General features: G+C 48.5%; 1 protein-coding gene across 3 annotated transcripts; it reads right to left on the minus strand.

The window, feature by feature from the left end:
* Nucleotides 1–5,634: 5,634 nt before the first annotated feature.
* On the minus strand, nucleotides 5,635–12,952 carry FAM170B (family with sequence similarity 170 member B). Of its 3 annotated transcripts, none has more exons than XM_084796355.1 (2): nucleotides 12,832–12,952; nucleotides 5,635–7,085 (listed from the first exon to the last, which is right to left on the minus strand). In XM_084796355.1, exon 2 carries the CDS (start codon nucleotides 7,078–7,080, stop codon nucleotides 6,073–6,075), a length of 1,008 nt encoding a protein of 335 aa, XP_084652481.1. In that variant the 5' UTR covers nucleotides 7,081–7,085; nucleotides 12,832–12,952; the 3' UTR covers nucleotides 5,635–6,072. The 3 variants fall into 3 exon arrangements, with proteins under 3 accessions (XP_084652481.1, XP_084652479.1, XP_084652480.1); XM_084796353.1 differs by lacking the exon at nucleotides 12,832–12,952 and adding an exon at nucleotides 8,255–8,477; XM_084796354.1 differs by lacking the exon at nucleotides 12,832–12,952 and adding an exon at nucleotides 8,268–8,396.
* Between the last annotated feature and the right edge of the window lie 5,563 nt (nucleotides 12,953–18,515).

Raw genomic sequence — 18,515 nt, forward strand, 5'->3', positions numbered from 1 at the left:
GTGTACAGTTGGAATGCCTTGTTAAAGTTGCAAAGCTTTGTACCCATTACAGATTTTGGAATGTGCTTGTCACTCCAAGAAGAAACACCATAGGGGTTAGTGTCCCTCCTGTGCCTCCCCTTGGCTCAACGCTTGGCAATTATTAATATGCTTACTGTCTCCATAAATCCACACATCTGGATATTTAACACATGTGGGATTGCACATTGGGCAGCCTTTTAGAGCTGGCTTCTTTCACATTGCACAGGGTTTTCAAGATGTATTCATGTGTAAGATAGATCAGTGGCCATTTTATAGCTGAATCATATCCAGCTGTGTAAATACACAGTACATGTTTTATCTGTTCACTGTTTGGTGGGCATGTAGGTTATTTTCACATTTTTATAGTATGTGGACAAGTTTTCAAGGTTCAGATTTTACACTTATGATCCTCTGAGATTTTTAGTTTGACCATATATGTTATGTTGCCCTGTCCATTCTAAGTGTCTCTCTCTCTCTCTCTCTCTCTCTCTCTCTCTCTCTCTCTCTCCCTCTCCCCTGTGTGTGTGTGTGTGTGTGTGTGTGTGTGTGTGTGTGTGTGTATGTGTGTGTCTACATATATATGTCTGACATGATAGGGATCCAATTTTAAAGACTTTTTTTTTTTTTTTTTTTTGGTTTTTCGAGACAGGGTTTCTCTGTGTACCTTGCCTATCCTAGACTCACTTTGTAGACCAGGCTGGCCTCAAACTCACAGCAATCTACCTGACTCTCCCTCCTAACGGCTGGGATTAAAAAAAAAAAAGTGTGTGCCACCACTTATTTTTATGTGCACGTGTGTATACTTGAGTGTGTATGTGTGTTCAGGTGCCCATGGAGACCAGCAGGGAGTGCCAGGTCCCCTGGAGTTACAGGCAGTTGTAAGTTGCCACGAGAGTGCTAAGAGTTGAACCCAGACCCTCTACATAACCAGCAAGTGTTCTTAGCCACTCAGCCACCTCTCCAGTCCCTCAGTTCCACTGTTTGCCTGCAGATATCCAGTTGCCTGGTTTTAATTGCTGGAGAGATTAATTTCCCCCATTGTATTATCTTGCTGGGTACCTGTATCAGAAAAGCAATTGATCACAAATATATAGGCTTACCTCTGCTTATTGTGTATCATGTCTTTATTTTTTATTTTTTATTTTTTATTTTTGCAGCAAGGCTGAAGTTTAGTGGGAAAAGATTTAATATAGATTTAAGCACAGACATTATGAGGAAGGACAAGGGCTCTGTAATGACAAGAGTAGTGCATTCCCTAGAGTGGGTGTGGGCTCAGGAGAGCTACCTATCAGGTCCTCTTCATATTTATTAAGAGAATCATATGATTCTTTCAATATTAATCATTGCCAGATGTAATCATTTCTTAACTATCCTTACTGAAGCGATAACCCGAACTCAGGCAAGGAGAATTATACCTTTTATACTTGGTTAAATTTGATGAGCGTGTATTTGTACGAGATTAATACATCATTTGAGTTTTAGTGCCATCCTTGCCAGGCTTTGTTAGCAGCTTTATGTAAGTTTTGGGAACTGGGTTCTATTCCCCACCCTGTGGTTTGGGAAAAATAAAGAGGTTAAGGTGGTTTATCATCTCAAATGCTGGTGGTCCCTCGAAGACTCTATGTGGAGGTCTCAGATCTCGGCAAAATGATCTGTTTAAACCACAAATGAATGTCTGACACTGTTGAGTTAAAGACGTTCTAGGAGTCAGTCACTGTGTGGAGGCTGGTTTCACGCTCTCCCCATTTACATCATTTAAAGTGCCCCTTTCAGGTTTGCTCACCTGACTCTCCCTATCATCCTTTGTTTGTCCGACGTTTCCTTCATCTCTTCTCTGTTATCCTGCTGCTGCCATTTAAAGCCAACACAGCCTGTGGGGCTGGGCAGATATGTCTTCCCGGACACCGTCTGTCTCCCCACTCAAGCTGGAATCTCGGGGCCATGGTGAGAGTGCAATTTGGTGCCAAGTTGCTGACTGTGGAGCCTTGCTCTGCCATGCACAGCCATGTGACCTTGACGAAGCCTCAGGTTGCTCACTAGCAAGTGAGAGATAAGGCTGGGAGCTACACAGTGAAGACGATGCGAAGAATATCATTAAGCATATGTAAACATATTTTTTAGAGTGTAGACCTCTAGACTTTGGCTACTGGGTCTGACCTTAGTTTCTTCGCCTACTAAATTTTGCATAAAAATAACTCCTTCACATTAGTGTCTATAGCTCAGCAGTCTCCTCTTCCCTTAGACTGTCCTTGGATTCTTCCTCCTGAGTCCCCCCTATGCAAATAGCTTTGCTATGACTCAGCCAATATAGATCCCCTAGCATCTTTCAAAGCACATTTAAAGCCTTTTAAACCCGATAAGACCTGCATGGCTGGTCCTCTGGAACCAACAGAGGAAATACATCCTTCACGAGGCCCACGGGGCACATCATGGTCTCAGTTAACCGTGCATGTGTACGAGATCACAAATCATCTCCAATCTTGAGTAACACTCTTCCACATCCCACACCTTTCAAACCAGCTCCCTTCTAGATGCCTCTCAAACTTACCATTCAGCATCCCAATTAATCCTTTTTTCAACCCCCCCCCACTCCATTCTTTTAGCTCTAGCATTTACCACTACCCACCCAGAGAAAAAATCCCAGGTCACCTACCTCAGAGGATACTAGCCAGACCCCATAGTCACAGTCTTCTGAATTTCCTGTGAATTCCTCCAGCTGCCAGGTCACGTGGACCCTTGTCCCTGACCATGTTACTCTTCTCTATCCTACACCACGTTCAGCAGCATCTTCCCCCAAATCTAGCCTGATTTGCTTAACATTCAAGAGCTCCTACATATTTCCAAGGAGTGGGGAACTCAGTTTTCACGAGTTGTTCTCCCAAGCCCCATTTGACACAAAGCTAATCATTTCCAGGTCATTTTTTTTTCTTTCATTCCATTCCTTCCTTCCTGCATCCTTGATGTCCCTGGCTTTGTCTTGCATTTCTCGCTTTCCCTCTCCACTGGGTTATTTTCATTAGGACACACACACACACACACACACACACACACACACACACACACACACACACGCATGCACACGTGCGCATTTCTGTTCTCAGTTTCTTTCTGATCCACCACTGCTTTGCCCACCGTGGTGGTGTCAAGCTTGCCTCTAAAGATTTGTCTCATGCCTAAGCCTGACCAGTGCTCAGCCGACCTCTGCTCTTTTCAGCCACCAAGCCTGCTTCATAAAACCTAAAGGAAATAAAAACAGCTTTTGTCCTCAGCTCAACTCCCCCAGCAGCTTACCACTTCTGAAACCCATATTTCCTTATATTAGCTGACTCAGAAAAAAAAAATCCTATGAAGTACCCCTTCCCCATTTCTTGACCTTTTGGTGGCAAGACGAGCCACCTCCCCAGCCTCGCCCACCCAGGTCTGTTTCCCAATCCATGCTGTCCAGTCCCCTGTAGTCTCATCCGCCGCTGTTGGGATTCTGTGGCACCCTCATTTCACTTGAGTTGGGCTTGTCTGCTGGTTTAACGGTCTAACTCAGAAACTACTTCAAAATCGGCATCTCTATTCGAACTTGCTGCTAGCATTTAGAATGCACATGTGCCAGATGCCCACTGTCTCAGAACTCTGTCCACACATACACCATGTTCTAACACAGACAAGATCATACAAGGAACATGTGCATGCTCACAAACATATTCACATACATGCCCACACAGACACACTCCAGCCTTCCATCAAAGCCTCCTATACCAGTCAGCAAACATCATTTCCCGCTGTCACCTGGAGCCTTCACCTTGGCATGCCCTTTCCCTTCCTCTCCAAGCCCATCCCCAAATATGTCTTGAACGAACCCATTTCTTTTGTCCCATCCAAAATCACCATCATCCTTGGCCTTAGACTCCTGCACTAGGTTGCGAATCACCCCACCTCTCATTCCCTTTGCTACCATCCTAATTTTTTTTTTTCTGTGTTGTTTTGCTGGTTTCCCAAGACAAGGTTCTCTGTGTAGCCTTGGCTGTCCTGAAACTCACTCTGTAGACCAGGCTCGCCTTGAACTCTGCCTCCCAAGTGCTGGGATTAAAGGCACACACCACCACTGCCCAGCTACTATCTCAGTTCTTACACTGTACAGTATGCCTTTAAAGCCATGGGCCCGGTCCTGTCACTTGTCTTCTTAAGCCAACACAGAGAATAAAGGATAAGCTAAGGTGACATGATTGAGAGAATGCCAGAGAAGAGCAACAGGTTGACCCAGAAGATGGAAGAGGACTACATCCCCCTTGAGTCTGTGTGTCAAGGCTCTGAGGTTTGAAGTCTTAGATACTTTAAAAGACAGGCCAGTGTGACTGAAGCATTGCAAGCAGAGCAGATAGTGCGGAAGCAGATTAAAAGTGTCCAGGCCAAGCTCCGCAGGGCCCTGAAGGTCAGGGGAAAGCAATTATTTTTAATGAGATCACTCACTGGCCGGATGGTCCCCAATGCAGTATGCACATCGGCTTTCATGCCTTTTTATCTTCTTGCTCCTGCACCTAGTTGGTGCCTGCTGCCTGGTAGGCACATCATCTTCACTGAAAGTATGGCAAGCAGTACCACCTGCCCTGCTGCTGGCACCAGTGGCTGGCGGTTCCTTGAACGCACTGAGTCATCCTTCTCCCAAGGCCCTCATTTTGCCTAGCTGATGCATTCTTAACCGTGAGCAATCTTACCTCTATGGCACAGTTACTACCTGGGTGTATTTTTGATTGTCCCAGGAAGAAATACCCGTGGCCTCCACAAAGAACCATTTAGCTCACAGGGTCGGCAATGCTGTCTCTGTGGAGCCTTTCTGCATAGTATTCTCCCTGTCTTACCCTACATCTGAGCACCTGCTGATCAAATAGTTTGTCTTAGGGCCTCTCCTCTTGGGTCCTTGAACCTTCTTGATAAGACCAACCCTTTTCTTTGCAATTGACTTTGTCCCGGGTGTCACAGAGCTTGTATACACGTTGAACATCCCCAACCCCAGGAATGCAAATGGAAAACTGTGAATGCCTCCCCCAATTGGAAGTTTCTGAGCACAGACAATGCTGTCACATTTGGAAGATTTCACATTTGACCTCACGTGATTGAGCACAATGAAAAGCAGATGAAATAGAGATGCTAGGAAGAATCCCTTTTGGGTAAATGTATAAGGTGTTTATGCGACAGATGGATTCTGTTCACACTTGGGTCCCATCCCTAAGATATTTCATTATGTGTATGCAAATAGCCCAGCTTCGGGAAGTGTGAAATGCTTGGGCTCCAGGCATTTCTAATAAGGGTTGCTCAATCTACATGGCCTCCATCAGCCACAAACCTAACACAGTGGCCTTGATTGATATCTTTGCTTCCTGTCTTAGCCCCCTGTACTGATTAGGAGGCAGGTATAGACTAGTGTCATGGTAACATTTGAAATGTGTTTGAATGGACTGGTCAGAAGGACTTCCCACGCACCATCTTCTTCCGCAAAGATGCCCGTCTCCCCACATTTGCTAGCTGATCACCTACACAAAGAGCCACTTTTACATGCCCAACCTGACCAAGCAGTTCATTTAGACACTGTGTACCACTTTGTCTTATTCAAGTTTAATCCTAACAACATAAGACATAGAATTAGGGCACATGACAGATTCCTAACAGTGAAAAAAATAGGGCCGAATCTTCATTTGCAGTTGGCTCCCTGTGAGTCCCCTGTACTTCAACAGCGAGTGTCGACTGCTGCCAATCCTTCAGCAAAAATAGAAATTCCCTTGGTCACATGCTTGCATATCTCCCATCTTCCAGCCACCACCAGGAACTCTTGAAGCCCTCTTCTTTGGATGTGGGTTTTGAAATGGACTCTAGTGGGAATTCTCCATCTTGGGGGAAGGCTCCTACCCATCCCACCTTTGCTGCTCCACACGCCACATGGATGGCTTCCCCTACCACCACTACCCTGGTCCTCTCCCCCTGCTCTGGTGGCTCTGGTCCTGCTGGCTGGAAAAGGAGCAGCAACCCACGATGCTGAAGAGGGAGTGGGCAGTTCACTGATCTTTACTTCCCCTGTTGCTTCTGTGGCTGCTGCTGCTTCTCCCGCTGCTGCTTTTGCAGCTGTGGCTGCTGCTGCTTCTGCTGCTGCTGCTTCTGCTGCTGCTGTTGCTGCTGCTGCTGTTGTTGTTGTTGCTGCTGCTGCTGCTGCTGTTGCTGCTGCTGCTTTTGTTGTTGTTGCTGCTGCTGCTGTTGTTGTTGTTGCTGCTGTTGCTGCTGTTGTTGTTGTTGCTGCTGCTGCTGTTGTTGTTGTTGCTGCTGCTGCTGTTGCTGCTGCTGCTTTTGTTGTTGTTGTTGCTGCTGCTGCAGCTCCTGGGTACAGAGTTTGGCAAATTCACTACTCTCTGAAGGGCACTGCTCCTCCTCTACAGGTTGTTGGTCCTGACTTTGATCCCGGGCCCGCCTCCTTTCCAGCATCTCCTCAAAGAATATCTGGCAGCTGAAGCCATCCCGGATGCCATGCTGGGCGTGGTCCAGCAGCGCCTCCAGTGTGGGGAAGACTCTGCAGCAAGCCACACAACGCAGTCCGTGGTTGGTGGTGACCAGCCAGTCTGGTGGTGCTCGAAGCTCCTGCAAGCAGCAATCCACAGAGTCCTCAGGCTGCGGGCAGTAGTGCTTGCAGGCTTCCAGCTCCCAGCGCAGGTCTGTGTTGGAGGCCATCTCGAAGGTGGAGCCTTTCTGGCGCTGACGCTTGATGAACTCAGCCTCCCGGATGAGGGGTTTCCTGGAGACCGGCTCAAAGCCATCGTCAGTCTCCCAAGCTACTGCTACACCACGCACAGTCTGCACATAGGTGTACAGGGCACACACACTCTCGGGTGGGGTCTCCTGTTCCTCCTCACATCTGCTGGAGGTCCAGGACTGATATTGAGAATAGGATTGGTACTCTGAGGATGACTGGGATGACAGAGAGCTGCTCCAGCCCAGCACCTTGTGTGCCTGGGCTGCCAAGATGATGTCGTCCTCTGCGAGGAAGGCAGGTGCTGGCCGCGGAGATGACTCATTCCTCTTCATGGTCCCTGAGAAGTAGAAGGACAGTTTCATCAGTGTGCTCAGAAGGTTCCATGCACAACTTTCCTGAGGAACCACAAACAGAACCATGTGAGCTTTGGGGAAGGTGCGTATTATCCATCAGAGGTTAGCATAATACTATCTCATGGGAAGATAAGGATGGAAAGAATATGTGAATGTTATCACCTGGGGTGTAAAAGGCCAGCATCTGGTAAACTGAAAACTAGATTGTGGTACAGCCAAGGAATGCAAGTGTATTCATGGAAAAAGTAAATGAACCAGGAATGTGTGCAGAATAGACACAAAGGCTAATGCACCTGCTAAGTGAGAGAAGCCACCACATGATCCCACTTAGAAGACATTCAAGAAAAAGCAAATCAATAGGGACAGGACAGTTAGCAAGAGCTGGAGGGGTAGACAGAACATAAAGGTGCCTTGGGGAATTATTGGGGGTTCATGATAATATTCTATGCTGTGGCTGTGGTTGCCGCTGACATCCACAGTGTCACAGTTCTACTGTGCACATGTATACAGATACCAGTTCAATAAAACCCACTCAATAATCAAGAATGGAGCTGTGCTGCAGAGCGGTGAAGACCCCAGCTTTTCGGCCTCTGTTTGTGACTCATCGCGATCTCAGGGGACCTTTCATCTACTCCTGGGACACACACTGTGTCCCTGTCACCATGTAAGTGTGAATCGTGCCTCCATTCCTTTAAGAATTGAAACATGCCTGAGAAATTTTTGCTATTGTGATTTTCATCCTGCAGAGAAGGAAACTGAGGCAAAGGATTTGCATGCCAGGCAGAGCCACTTGACTCCAAGAGCAGATCTTATCCTAAAGTGCTGCCTGCCACACACATAGATCCTGGTGGCCATTTGAATTGGCATTCTAGATTACCTTGCATCCATGTACTATAAGGAATGTTTCTATCATTACTGGTCTTACAAGATTAACATAGTTTTTTTTCTTCAAACACAAATCAAGCTCAATACATAAAGGTGGACAGTTCCATTCTCATCCACATATCTCCTGACATAGACCCCACAGATGCAAACAGTTTTCCTTAAAGATCACTTTCCTCACTGCCTTTCCCACATCTGCTTTGTATGATCAGCACACCATATTGACAATAACATCAAGGACCAACCTGCCCCTTCCCCATCTATTGACCACCTGGCCAGCACACTCCACTGCTCTCCTCTGTGGACTCTGGATTGGCCATGCTGATGGTGGTCCCACTGATTGGAGTCTGTTCTCCCCTGTGTTCCATGAGATGGCGTTTCATGACTTCAAGCCAGCACCCAGAATCTCGGTGAGAGCTGGTGTGGGCTGTGCTGAAGCCCTCCAGCCAGCCCCAGCCTGAGTGGCCACATGGTCACCAGGATCCTGGCTTTATTCTGTGATGTCATCAGTGACATGGGTCTGTTCTATGACCCTTGGCGAGGCTAAAGTCCCTGCCAGGTTACCAGGAAAGGGTCCCACTATGAGCTCATTTTCCTCTGTGATCTTTTCTGGCCAGGCTGTTCCTAGGCACACAAACACAAAACTCAGGCACATGCTAGCAAGTATATGCACAAACATAAAGACTCCAACATGGGGATTGGAGAGATGGCCCAGAGGTTAAGAGCACTGGCTTTTCTTCCAGAGCCTGTAGATTTGACTCCCATAGCCATAGGACACCATTTGTACTTTCAGTCTCTGGGAATCCCAAGCCACCTTCTGGCCTCTGCAGGTACTGCACTCACGAAGAGCAGAGATATGTGCAGGCAAAACATCTAAGCATCTAAAATGAATTTTTTATTCAGACACATAGGCACTTATACACATAAATGTGAATGTCCACACACATAGCCACTCAGATACACATGTTAAAATACACACACAGACACAGTACATTAGTATATGTTCACAGCATTCACACTTAGTGACACACATAAGCATATGAAACACATACACTCAACCACACACATCCATGCACATGATCTCACACCATATGATCTGAATCATTGATATGCTTACAAGTAAGAGACAGGATCTCCACATGTAGCTGAGATCAACCTTGCAGCTAGTCTCGAACCCATCTACCTATCTTCCCACCTTAAGGTCCTGAGTTGTGGGATCGCTACCACACCAGATCTGGTCGCTCTTCAAATGCAAACTCTAAGAGAGTTAGAGCTATCCTTCATCTTTCTCATATGGCTCAGATGTAAGCAATGTCCAACACATTACAAAGTGCTGTAGAAGTACTTGCCAAATCAGTGAATAAACAATGAATACATTGGGCTGATGTGGCCGTGAGCTACCTCCCGCAGCTGGCTGCTCTCTTTACCTCAAAGCCCTGTAGCTCCCAGACATTGCTAGTTGCTCTCACATAAGCACTTTGAGAATCACTCTCTTCTCCTCCTACTCAGTCAGCCTAGTGTAACGCCTGCCTGGCCCCACCCCTCTCCTCCAGCACATCCTAGCATTTACATACACATCCTGCAGCAAACCTACCCACTGCTCAGTCTCACCAGCTTTAGTTCCTTGAATTCTACATTCTCAAAAAGGTGATGGGTTGATAAGAATCCCAACATCCCCACAGCAACCCTAACAAGCACCCCCACACTCAGCATCTTCCTGGCCATACTCCTCTCAGAAGCACAAGGATTTTCACCAGGGAGCTCTACCGAGCCATGGGAAGTCACACCTGCAGAAACAGAGAGCCACTGTTCACAGTTAGAAGAGGAAACTGGGTGCCCTTTCTTTCTATATAAACACAAAGGCAAGCCTTATGGGAAACAAACAAAAACAAGGGTGCCGCAGTTCCCTTATGGTGGCTACATGAGAAGCCATTCCATGTAGCCATCATAAGGGAACTGCTACTTAACAGCTCATGTGTCTGCTGTATCAGTCTCCACTTATAGCAGAGGCATGAGAAAGATTGAAAATAGTAAGTGCTGGTGAAGACAAGGGAACAACTCTCCACACCCCCATTAGCAGAGAAACTTATGTTTTTCAAAGAAGTTCAAATGGCACCTCAGCACTCAGCCCACCCCAGCACTCAGAGGGTGTCAGTGGGCATGCTCCACGCTGTACACACTGCCATCATCTCCTTCCTGGGGAAAAGCCCCATCTGCATTATGTAAAACAGCACATGGAGAGATACTAATTCTAGCTTTGGCTAGATAGGAAAGACAAACAAACAAACAAACAAACAACCCAGGAAAGCCATCAAACGAAAGAAAGGATCAAACCAACGGAAATGCAACCAAATTGGTAAAATACAGTTCCGTAATAAGAACCACACTTACTAGCAGTCAAGTGTGGTAGTGATCTCACTTGTGTAAAAACTAAATGTGTGTCCTTCTCCACAAAAGCCCCACGTAGGAGTCTGTACTGAACATGTATAAAGGCACAGAGAGTATTTGAAAACAACATACCCAGGTGGAAACAGCCTTCCTCAGAAAAGAATAATTAGTTGGACTGTGGGAGCCTGGCTTTCCCACAGAGGGTGAACTAGTGACTTTTCTGGTGCTATGGTAAAATGCCATGACCAAAAGAAACTTCGGGAAGAAAGGATTTGTTTTGGTGTATAGTTCCAGGGGGTCAGAGGCCTTGGGGGTTGAAGCTATGGTATCAGGTACAGAAGGCGCAGCTGGCTGATCACATTTTCATACAAACAGGTGAAGCAAAGAAAAAGAATAGGAAGTAGAGCAAGGCTGTGAGTGTCCCAGACCCACCCTCTTCCTCCAGCAAGGCTCCGCCTCTGTGCCGGCTAGTCTTCTGTCAACTTGGCCAAAAGGGAACCACAAGTGAGAAAATTCCTCCATAAATTTCACCTATAGGCAAGTCAGTGGAGTGTTGTCTTATTGATGATAGATGTGGTGTGGGGGGGGGGGCGGGGCCCTATCCCACAGAGGGCGGTGCTACTCCTGGACATGTGGTCCTGAGTTGTATAAGAAAGCAGGCTGATCAAGGCACGAAGAGCAAGCTACTAAGCAGTGTTTCTCCGTGGTCTCTACTTCAGTTTCTGCCTTGAGGTTCTGCCCCGATGGGCCTTCATGAGGGACTGTGTAAGCAAAACGAACTCTTTCCTTCTCAAGCCACTTATGGTCATGGTGTCTATCAAAGCAACAGAAACTCTAAGGCAACCTCCTAAAGGTCCCATCATCTCCCCCAAAGAACCCTACCGCCTGGGGCCAAGTGTTCAAATACACGAGCCTATAGAGGAAGCATTTTTCATTCCAAACACCACAGAGGCCGCACCATTTTCAACCTCCATGCTTGTTTTGTGTTCATGTGATAGGGTCCTGCATCCTGGGCCAGGGTGGATTCTGTAATTGTCTCAGACAGTACAGTGTGGAGGGGAGGCATCCCCGGTATAGCGAAAGTGGCTTTCTCTCCACGCTCACCAGTCTCTTTTCTGGTCACCCACCATGCTTCGAGAACACTCAGACAACATGGAAAGGCCACACAGGCATACTCCAGGCAGCAGCCGCTGTGGGTCTTTATCAACCACGATTCAAGAGCCAGTGTATCTTCTGATGACCTTGCTGCCCAGCTGAGGAGTAATTCAGACAGGGCCCTGGACATATTCTCCTTTCTCTGCCTGAATTCTCCACCCTCAGAAAGTGGGAGGTTTGTTGTGATCAACAACTGTCAGAAGGCAATATGGTAACCAGGGTGGTGGTTTAAATAGATACAGCCCCATAGACTCGTGTGTTGGAATGTTTGGCTGATAGGGAGTGGCATTATTAGGAAGTGTGGCCTTGTTGGAGGAAGTGTGTCACTACAGGGTAAGACTTCGAGGTCTGCTGAGCTCAAGCCCCATCCAGTGTGGCCTACAGTCTCCTGCTGCTGCCTACAGGTCAAGATGTAGAACTCTCAGCTCCTTCTCCAGCACCATGGCTGCCTGCACGCTGCCATGCTTCCCACCATGATGATAATGGACTAAACCTCGGAAACAGTGAGCCAGTCCCAAGTCAATGTTTTTCATTATAACAATTGCCTTGGTCATGGTGTCTCTTCGCAGCAATAAAACCCTAACCAAGACACCCAGCTACAAAGATAGAGTAGGTATTGATTTTCCCTGTAGTGTTTGTATATGCTGGATGAGATGGTTCCCTATGCAGCATCTGGTTCTATGGGCATCCCTAGCCCCATGAGGCAATTTTAGGACCAGGTGATGACTGTGGCTTTCCAGGGCAGCCTGAGAAGACCCGTCTGCCACCTGGCAGTATGCCTTTTTTATTCAGACCCAGTGTTCCTGTCAGGAACCTCAGCACCATTAACCCTATCTCATAGGACACTACCAACTGGAATACATGATTTCTAGATATTTGATTTTGCCTTCAGCCTCCCAGTTTCTAGTCATAAGGATGTTTTAGTCAGATCTTCCCCTCCTCCCAGAATCTCCATGTGACATTTGAAATTTTGTCCCTAGTCCTATCCAGTAGGCACTGTTCACACTCCTTACACATAGGGAGACTGAGGCACAGGTAGGAGGGCTGCAGAAGGCTTCTGATCCCCTAGGTCAGACAAAGGCTGCTCTGCTAGGCTGCCTAGTGTGGCACACAAGGTTGCTTCCTAAGTTGTTTAAAACCTACAAATAGCATGCAATTGTCCCTCACTCTCCCAGGGCCTCCGGATTGTTTCTCTCCAATAGGAAGGGCCTTCCACTTAACTCCACATAGACACCAAGCACAGAGCACCCGAAGGCTGCTCCGCCCTCTCCAGTCCTCCTACCCGCCCCCCCACTCCCGCCTCACCTCAGCTCCAGAGTTTCCAGCTGGTTCTTTGGCCTTGCCAGGAACCTCCTTGCTTCTCTGAGGCAGCCAGGAGGGGTGGTGTGCAAAACCCCAAAAGGCCTAGCATAGCATTTTCTTGGAGCTCTGGCTGTCTCTTGGCCCACTCTCTGCACACATCGCATGTGAGCCTTAAGCGTTGTCCAGAAAGCCTGCCGTATTTTCCAAGTCTCCTCTCTTCCAAAGCCTGCTCCTCCCTGCCTGGGATCTTCTCAGCAGAGAAGGAAACAGGAAACAAAACAGCCACAGCCATGCAGGAAGCGGAGACACCACACTTGCCTTGCTTTCTAATTCCAGTGAGGCCTGTGCTGTGAAATAGGCCATGGGAGTATCGGGTCACCCATCCCACACAACCAGAGCCAGAAATAGCCTGTCCTAGCCTGGCATGGCACGCCTGTGTGCAGGCTGTGGTTTTGGAAGTTCTGTGGCTAAACCACAGTGTAAAGGTGTTTCGGTGGTGAGGTCCCCTTTCTTCCCACTGGAAGGAAAACACTCCCTCAGCAGTGATGACTTCTGGGTCCCTTCCTCAAAGCAAGCAGACCTTATACCCAAGGGAGGCAGGGAAGGGCAGCTAGGTATGGGCAGGGGCAAAGCTGAGGAGGCAATGTCCTGCAGGGAAGGGATTAGAGATGGCCGCATCTTGTGTTATGTGGACAGTGAAAGCGCCCCAGTGTGATCAGATAAGTTGAGGGTCTGGCAGAGAAACGCTGCTCCTGGGGCTGTTGTCTATTTCTTCTTGACATTTTTTTTTTAATGAGTTAGTAGAGCCACATGGAAAAACTCAGTCACTTAGCAATGCAGCAGCAAGACTCAGCAAAGGCAAGCCTGAGCCGAGGCATGGAGCTTAGTTTTCGCCCACCCTGTTTTGTAGCTGGCTGCTTTTTGAACAGGGGTTGTCCTGAGCTTTTGACTTGGGTGTCTAAGCAAAGAGCCTAGGCTTTCTCTGTCTAGGAGCACAGGCAGGGAGGGGCTGAGCCCTCAGGCACAGGAAGTCCCGCCAAGAGCCTGCCCCACCCCCATCCCCCATCAGCTGGAGCATAGAGGAGCTCTGCTGTCTAATGAGACTGCTGTGTGCAGAAGTGTCTCTCCCTCTAACAGCTGGACTCCTGGAGTGCCCTGCAGCTGACCACACCCTGTGTGTGTTCTTAGAGAGTCGCACAGGAAGTTCTAGGATAGAACGGTGCCGCCGGGCCCCCAGCTCCCAGGCTGCAATTGCTAAATTAACTGGAATGATCTTGGATTTGACAGCCCCGAAGGCTGACATGGTTAACTTCCATTTCCATGGCCCCCTATGCACTGTGCTGTGCCCTTGGCTCAAATCCAGGGCATATAGGTGGCTTTGTAGGAAAATGACCCGAAGTGATGGATTGTCCCTGCCTTTCCAGCCACCAGACTCGTGAGGCAAATCCTTTGCTAGAATAGTGCTTTCAAAGACCTGCGTTAAGACTAGCCTGTTTTCACACCATTCTGCAGAGACATTCTGCAGTTGCCTAATGGGTGGGAGAGGGGGTCGGAGAGGGGGTCCCACACCTCTGTTCCATCTCCAGCATAAAACCCAAAACCTCAGAACTAAAGCAGGATGGAGTGGGGGCTTCTGAGAAGGCTAGATCGGGTCATGTGAAATGTTCACCGGAACATTCGCAAGAAAGGGAGCCAAAGCCAAGGCTCAGAGTAGAGCGTGAAGCAGAGCTTTCAGGCTTGCCCATTATCAACCAACTGCATCCCTGAAGCGTGACAGAACTGGCTGAGCTTGGCTGTAGGCACAGCACACTGTGAATTCTGCTCTTTAGGGAGTCTGTTTCTAGGGGCTATTTAGTTGCTCCAGGTGCTCAGCATATTCACAGGGCAACCTCACGGTGGGGGAAGTGGCTTCAGATTGGCAGAACTGGAACCTCACACATCAGAAGCCACAGGGATGGGCAGAAGAGTCAGATAAGATGATCACTCCCCACCCACCCATCCCCCGTCTACCTGTGTCACCTGCACCAAACAGCACCATTAACGGAGAAAGAACCCTTGCCAATGCTGTGGAAATTCAGCTTTGTTCACATGGGGAAAGATAGTGGCCAAGTCCTGTTTACGTTGCTGTAACAAAACACCAGAAGCTGGATGTTTCATAAGCAAAGGAGGCAGGTAGCTGGAATCTGAACAGCACAGTGCTACCCTTCGGTAAGGACTTTCCATGTGTATCATAGCATGGTAAAGAGGCAGAAGGGAAACAACTGCCCATGGTCTGGTGGCCTTGCTTGTAAAGAACTCACTCTTTTTCTGTTATGGTTTGAGAATATTATATACGCATGTGGTGTGTTTTAATGAAGTTCACCCTCATTCCCTCTACTTCACTTCTACTATGTGCACCACCAATATTTCTTTCCAGCTTCATGTGCTGCCTTCATCATCATCTTCTTCTCTTCCTCCTCCTCTTTCCTCCTCCCCCTCCTCCTCTTCTTCCTCCTTCTTCTCTCTCTCTCTCTCTTCCTTTCTTTCTCACAGCTGAGTCCACCTAATGCTGCCTGTGCGTGGATGTGTGTGGGTCCATCATCTGGATCATGGTGGTGGGGTCTCTCAGGGGCTGTGTCCCTGAAGAAAACTGACTCTCCCTGTCCCATTGACTGCCAATAACTCCTCAGCTGGAGAATTGACTTCATGAGCCATCTCACCCATGCTGGGATATTGGCTGACTTGGTCTTGGAAGGTCAGGGGACAAGTTAGCTTCAGTTTGGGGACTCCAATGGTGATTACAACTCATTAGCGGCTGCATTTTACTTTTGGTTGTTTCTGGTTTCTGCCTGGTGTAGGCAGCTCATCCTAAACAATGACCCTGTGTTGCAAATGTTTGTTTACATAAGAAAATAAACATTAAATTACTTCTGCTTTATTTAAATGCTAATGAGAGTGAAGGAAAGATATAGGCTCGTGTGTAAGACTTGCAGAGCTTCCTATGAGACCCTGGTCTACCTGAGGCTCAGCATCAGCCCTTCCCACAGGCACCTCAAGTCAGAGGCTTATCTTCAGCATCAACCCCCTGGGATCAAGAACAGCTTCCCAAGAAGGTGGATCTCTACCAGTTTGAGGCCAGCCTGGTCTACAAAGAGAGTCCAAGACAGCCAGGACTACAAGAAAAAACCCTATCTCAAAACAAAGCAAAATAAAACAAACAAAAACAGTAACAGTTTCCCATCCACAGGTGCAGCTAAATGGAGCTGGGCCGAGGAGCCCTGCCCCAGCCACAAAGGGTTAAAACTTAACAGGAAAGTATAAGGCCCTGTGGGAAAGCCATGACTTGCATTTGCCAAAAAGCATAAACAAGGACAAAGGAAGACAGTACTTGTGGCTGGGAAAAGCTAAGGGAAGCCAGCTGGGCTGTAAGGGGAGCCACGCCCCAGGGGTGGGCTTGGCGGAGCAGGCTCTGAAGGTCAGGGCAGCCTCTCCAGCTGTGTGGACTCCGCAGAGCTCAGCCTCGAGGCCTGAGAGGCTGGGCATGACAGGCTCAGACACCTGAGGGTTGGTTGTTCTGGCTGCTGGGAGGTCAGCTTCATCCTAACAAGGCAGCAAAGTTACAGCACACATCTACCACCAAGTGGGCACTTGGTTAGTTGGATGTTGGTGGCACTGCTGCCTGCGTTAGGGTGCTGGGCTGTGGAGAGTGGAGACGGTGGGCTAAGCAGTAGGAGGCACGCATGCATTCGATTCTCTTTGCTCTGACTGTGGATGTGACTGGCTGCTTCAAGATCCTGCCTTGACTTCCTGCAAGGATGGATTATAACCCCAGGAGTGTAAGCGGAATTAAACCCTTTCTTCCCTAAATTGCCATTTGGGAAGGCATTTTATCATAGCAGCAGAGAGGAAAATAGGACATGTGGCCTTGCACACACATGAAAGTCCCTGAGGAGATGCATTTGCCTCCTCACTCTCCCCTTCTACCCCAACCCCCACTCAGTTGTCTTGTTTCCCAAACTGGAATACCTGCTAAGTGATGGAGTGGACATCATCACGAAACGTCCCTGTCAGCATCACAGCAAGACATCCTCCTGCCAGGGGCTTTCCAGCACCTGCCTTCTCTCCTCCGGACACCCACCCCAACACACGCTCTTCTACCCACTCCTGAACAAGGGAGTCTCCAGAAGAGCTGGGCTGAAGCCAGACGTGGTACTGCTGGCGGCCCGGTCTAGCTGCTGTGACTCGACTGTGTGTGACCTTACAATGACGGGATGCAATGCCTTGCCTGGGCCTCCTGTGAAGCTGGGCAGCCAAGGGGAGGGCAATCCCCTAAAGCTCTGATGGATGGGTTACTGAGCTGACAAGTGCACTAAACCCACCGATGACGTCATGGCATTTTCATTCTTCAGTGCATTTTTTTGGCTCATGACCTCACGTAAGTGGGGCATCTCTGTTGCCAGGCTAAAATGCTAGAGCCAACCTATGGTGCTTATCTTAAAATGGCAATAGACAGTATGTTAGTTACTCTTAAAGGAGGAGATGTGTCCCGCACGCCCTCCCTGCCCCCAGGACATGAATATGTCAGTCAATGGACAACAGCTGAAGCGCTTGCCTGTTTCCCTACATACCCCGGATGTGCTCTTCCCTGGCCTTCCCTCTGTGCTGTCTGAGGCAATTCAGACACAGGTTCTCACACCGAATGGAGAGAGGACTGAAGGGCTTTCTTTTAGCTCCAGGGGCCTTCTGAAACTATGACAGTCGCCTGCAGGTGCCTATGTCCACCCTCGGATTGTTGTGAGCTTGTCTCCTTGCCCTGCTACCACTGCTCTTCGATGACTTCAGTTATTAACACCCATTCATTACAAAGTCACTGAGTGGGATCCTCTTACCCAGCCCGTGGCCACACGGTACTTTCCCCAGCTGGCAACCCCCTGTCTTTTGAAGGCGCACTAAGGATTTCACATTGGGAAACTTGCCATAGATCCTCCTGTAGACAATATATCATCTCTAAAATGTTTTACTCCTGTGGAATGCGTAAAAAGTCTTAGGGGAATAGGTGCCCCTTGCTGTCAGGTTTCAATCTGGACTTTATCGCTTTCCATTTTACAAACTCACTACTGTACCCGCCCCTCCCCCATCCCCCAGCACTCAGGAGCATGAAGTGTTTACACCGCTCTCCTCCATAACTTGGCTGATTTGAGGGCTGGGCTGGTGCAGATCTACGGGCACTAGGAAAATCAGAGCTTTCCTGTAACTCAGTGCCTGGACACCGAGCCCAGAGCTCAGCAGTGCTCATGCCTGCTGACCTAACCTAACCGACGGGGAGTAAAGCCATCAGCAAATGAGTTCCTTTCTTGAGAAAGGAGTGCAAAGGGTGACCTTCTGCTATCCTTGGCATCAAACCTGAGCTCTAACTCAGAGGCCAGGAATGGGGCTGCTCATGTGTCAATGCTGGGTGCAGAAGCCATGGAGCCCAGGCTCCCCGTGACCAGGGAAAGGCACTGGTAAATCAATTAACGATGACAGATGGCTGAAAGCCCAGAAGCATCTGTGACCATGTGGAAGGGATGCCGTGGGCATATTGTGCCGGGAAGAGGGACTGAGGGGGTGCAGCCTCAGCCGTGAAGACTGGCTCATTGGCTACTTCATCTTTACCTTCAGGTCCCCTATGGTAATTGTGTTGCTTCCAGTTTCTTGTTGAGTCAAAT

The sequence above is a fragment of the Acomys minous genome (genome assembly GCF_964271855.1).
Source record: "Acomys minous genome assembly, chromosome: 9".
In the NCBI taxonomy this organism is placed as follows: domain Eukaryota; kingdom Metazoa; phylum Chordata; class Mammalia; order Rodentia; family Muridae; genus Acomys; species Acomys minous.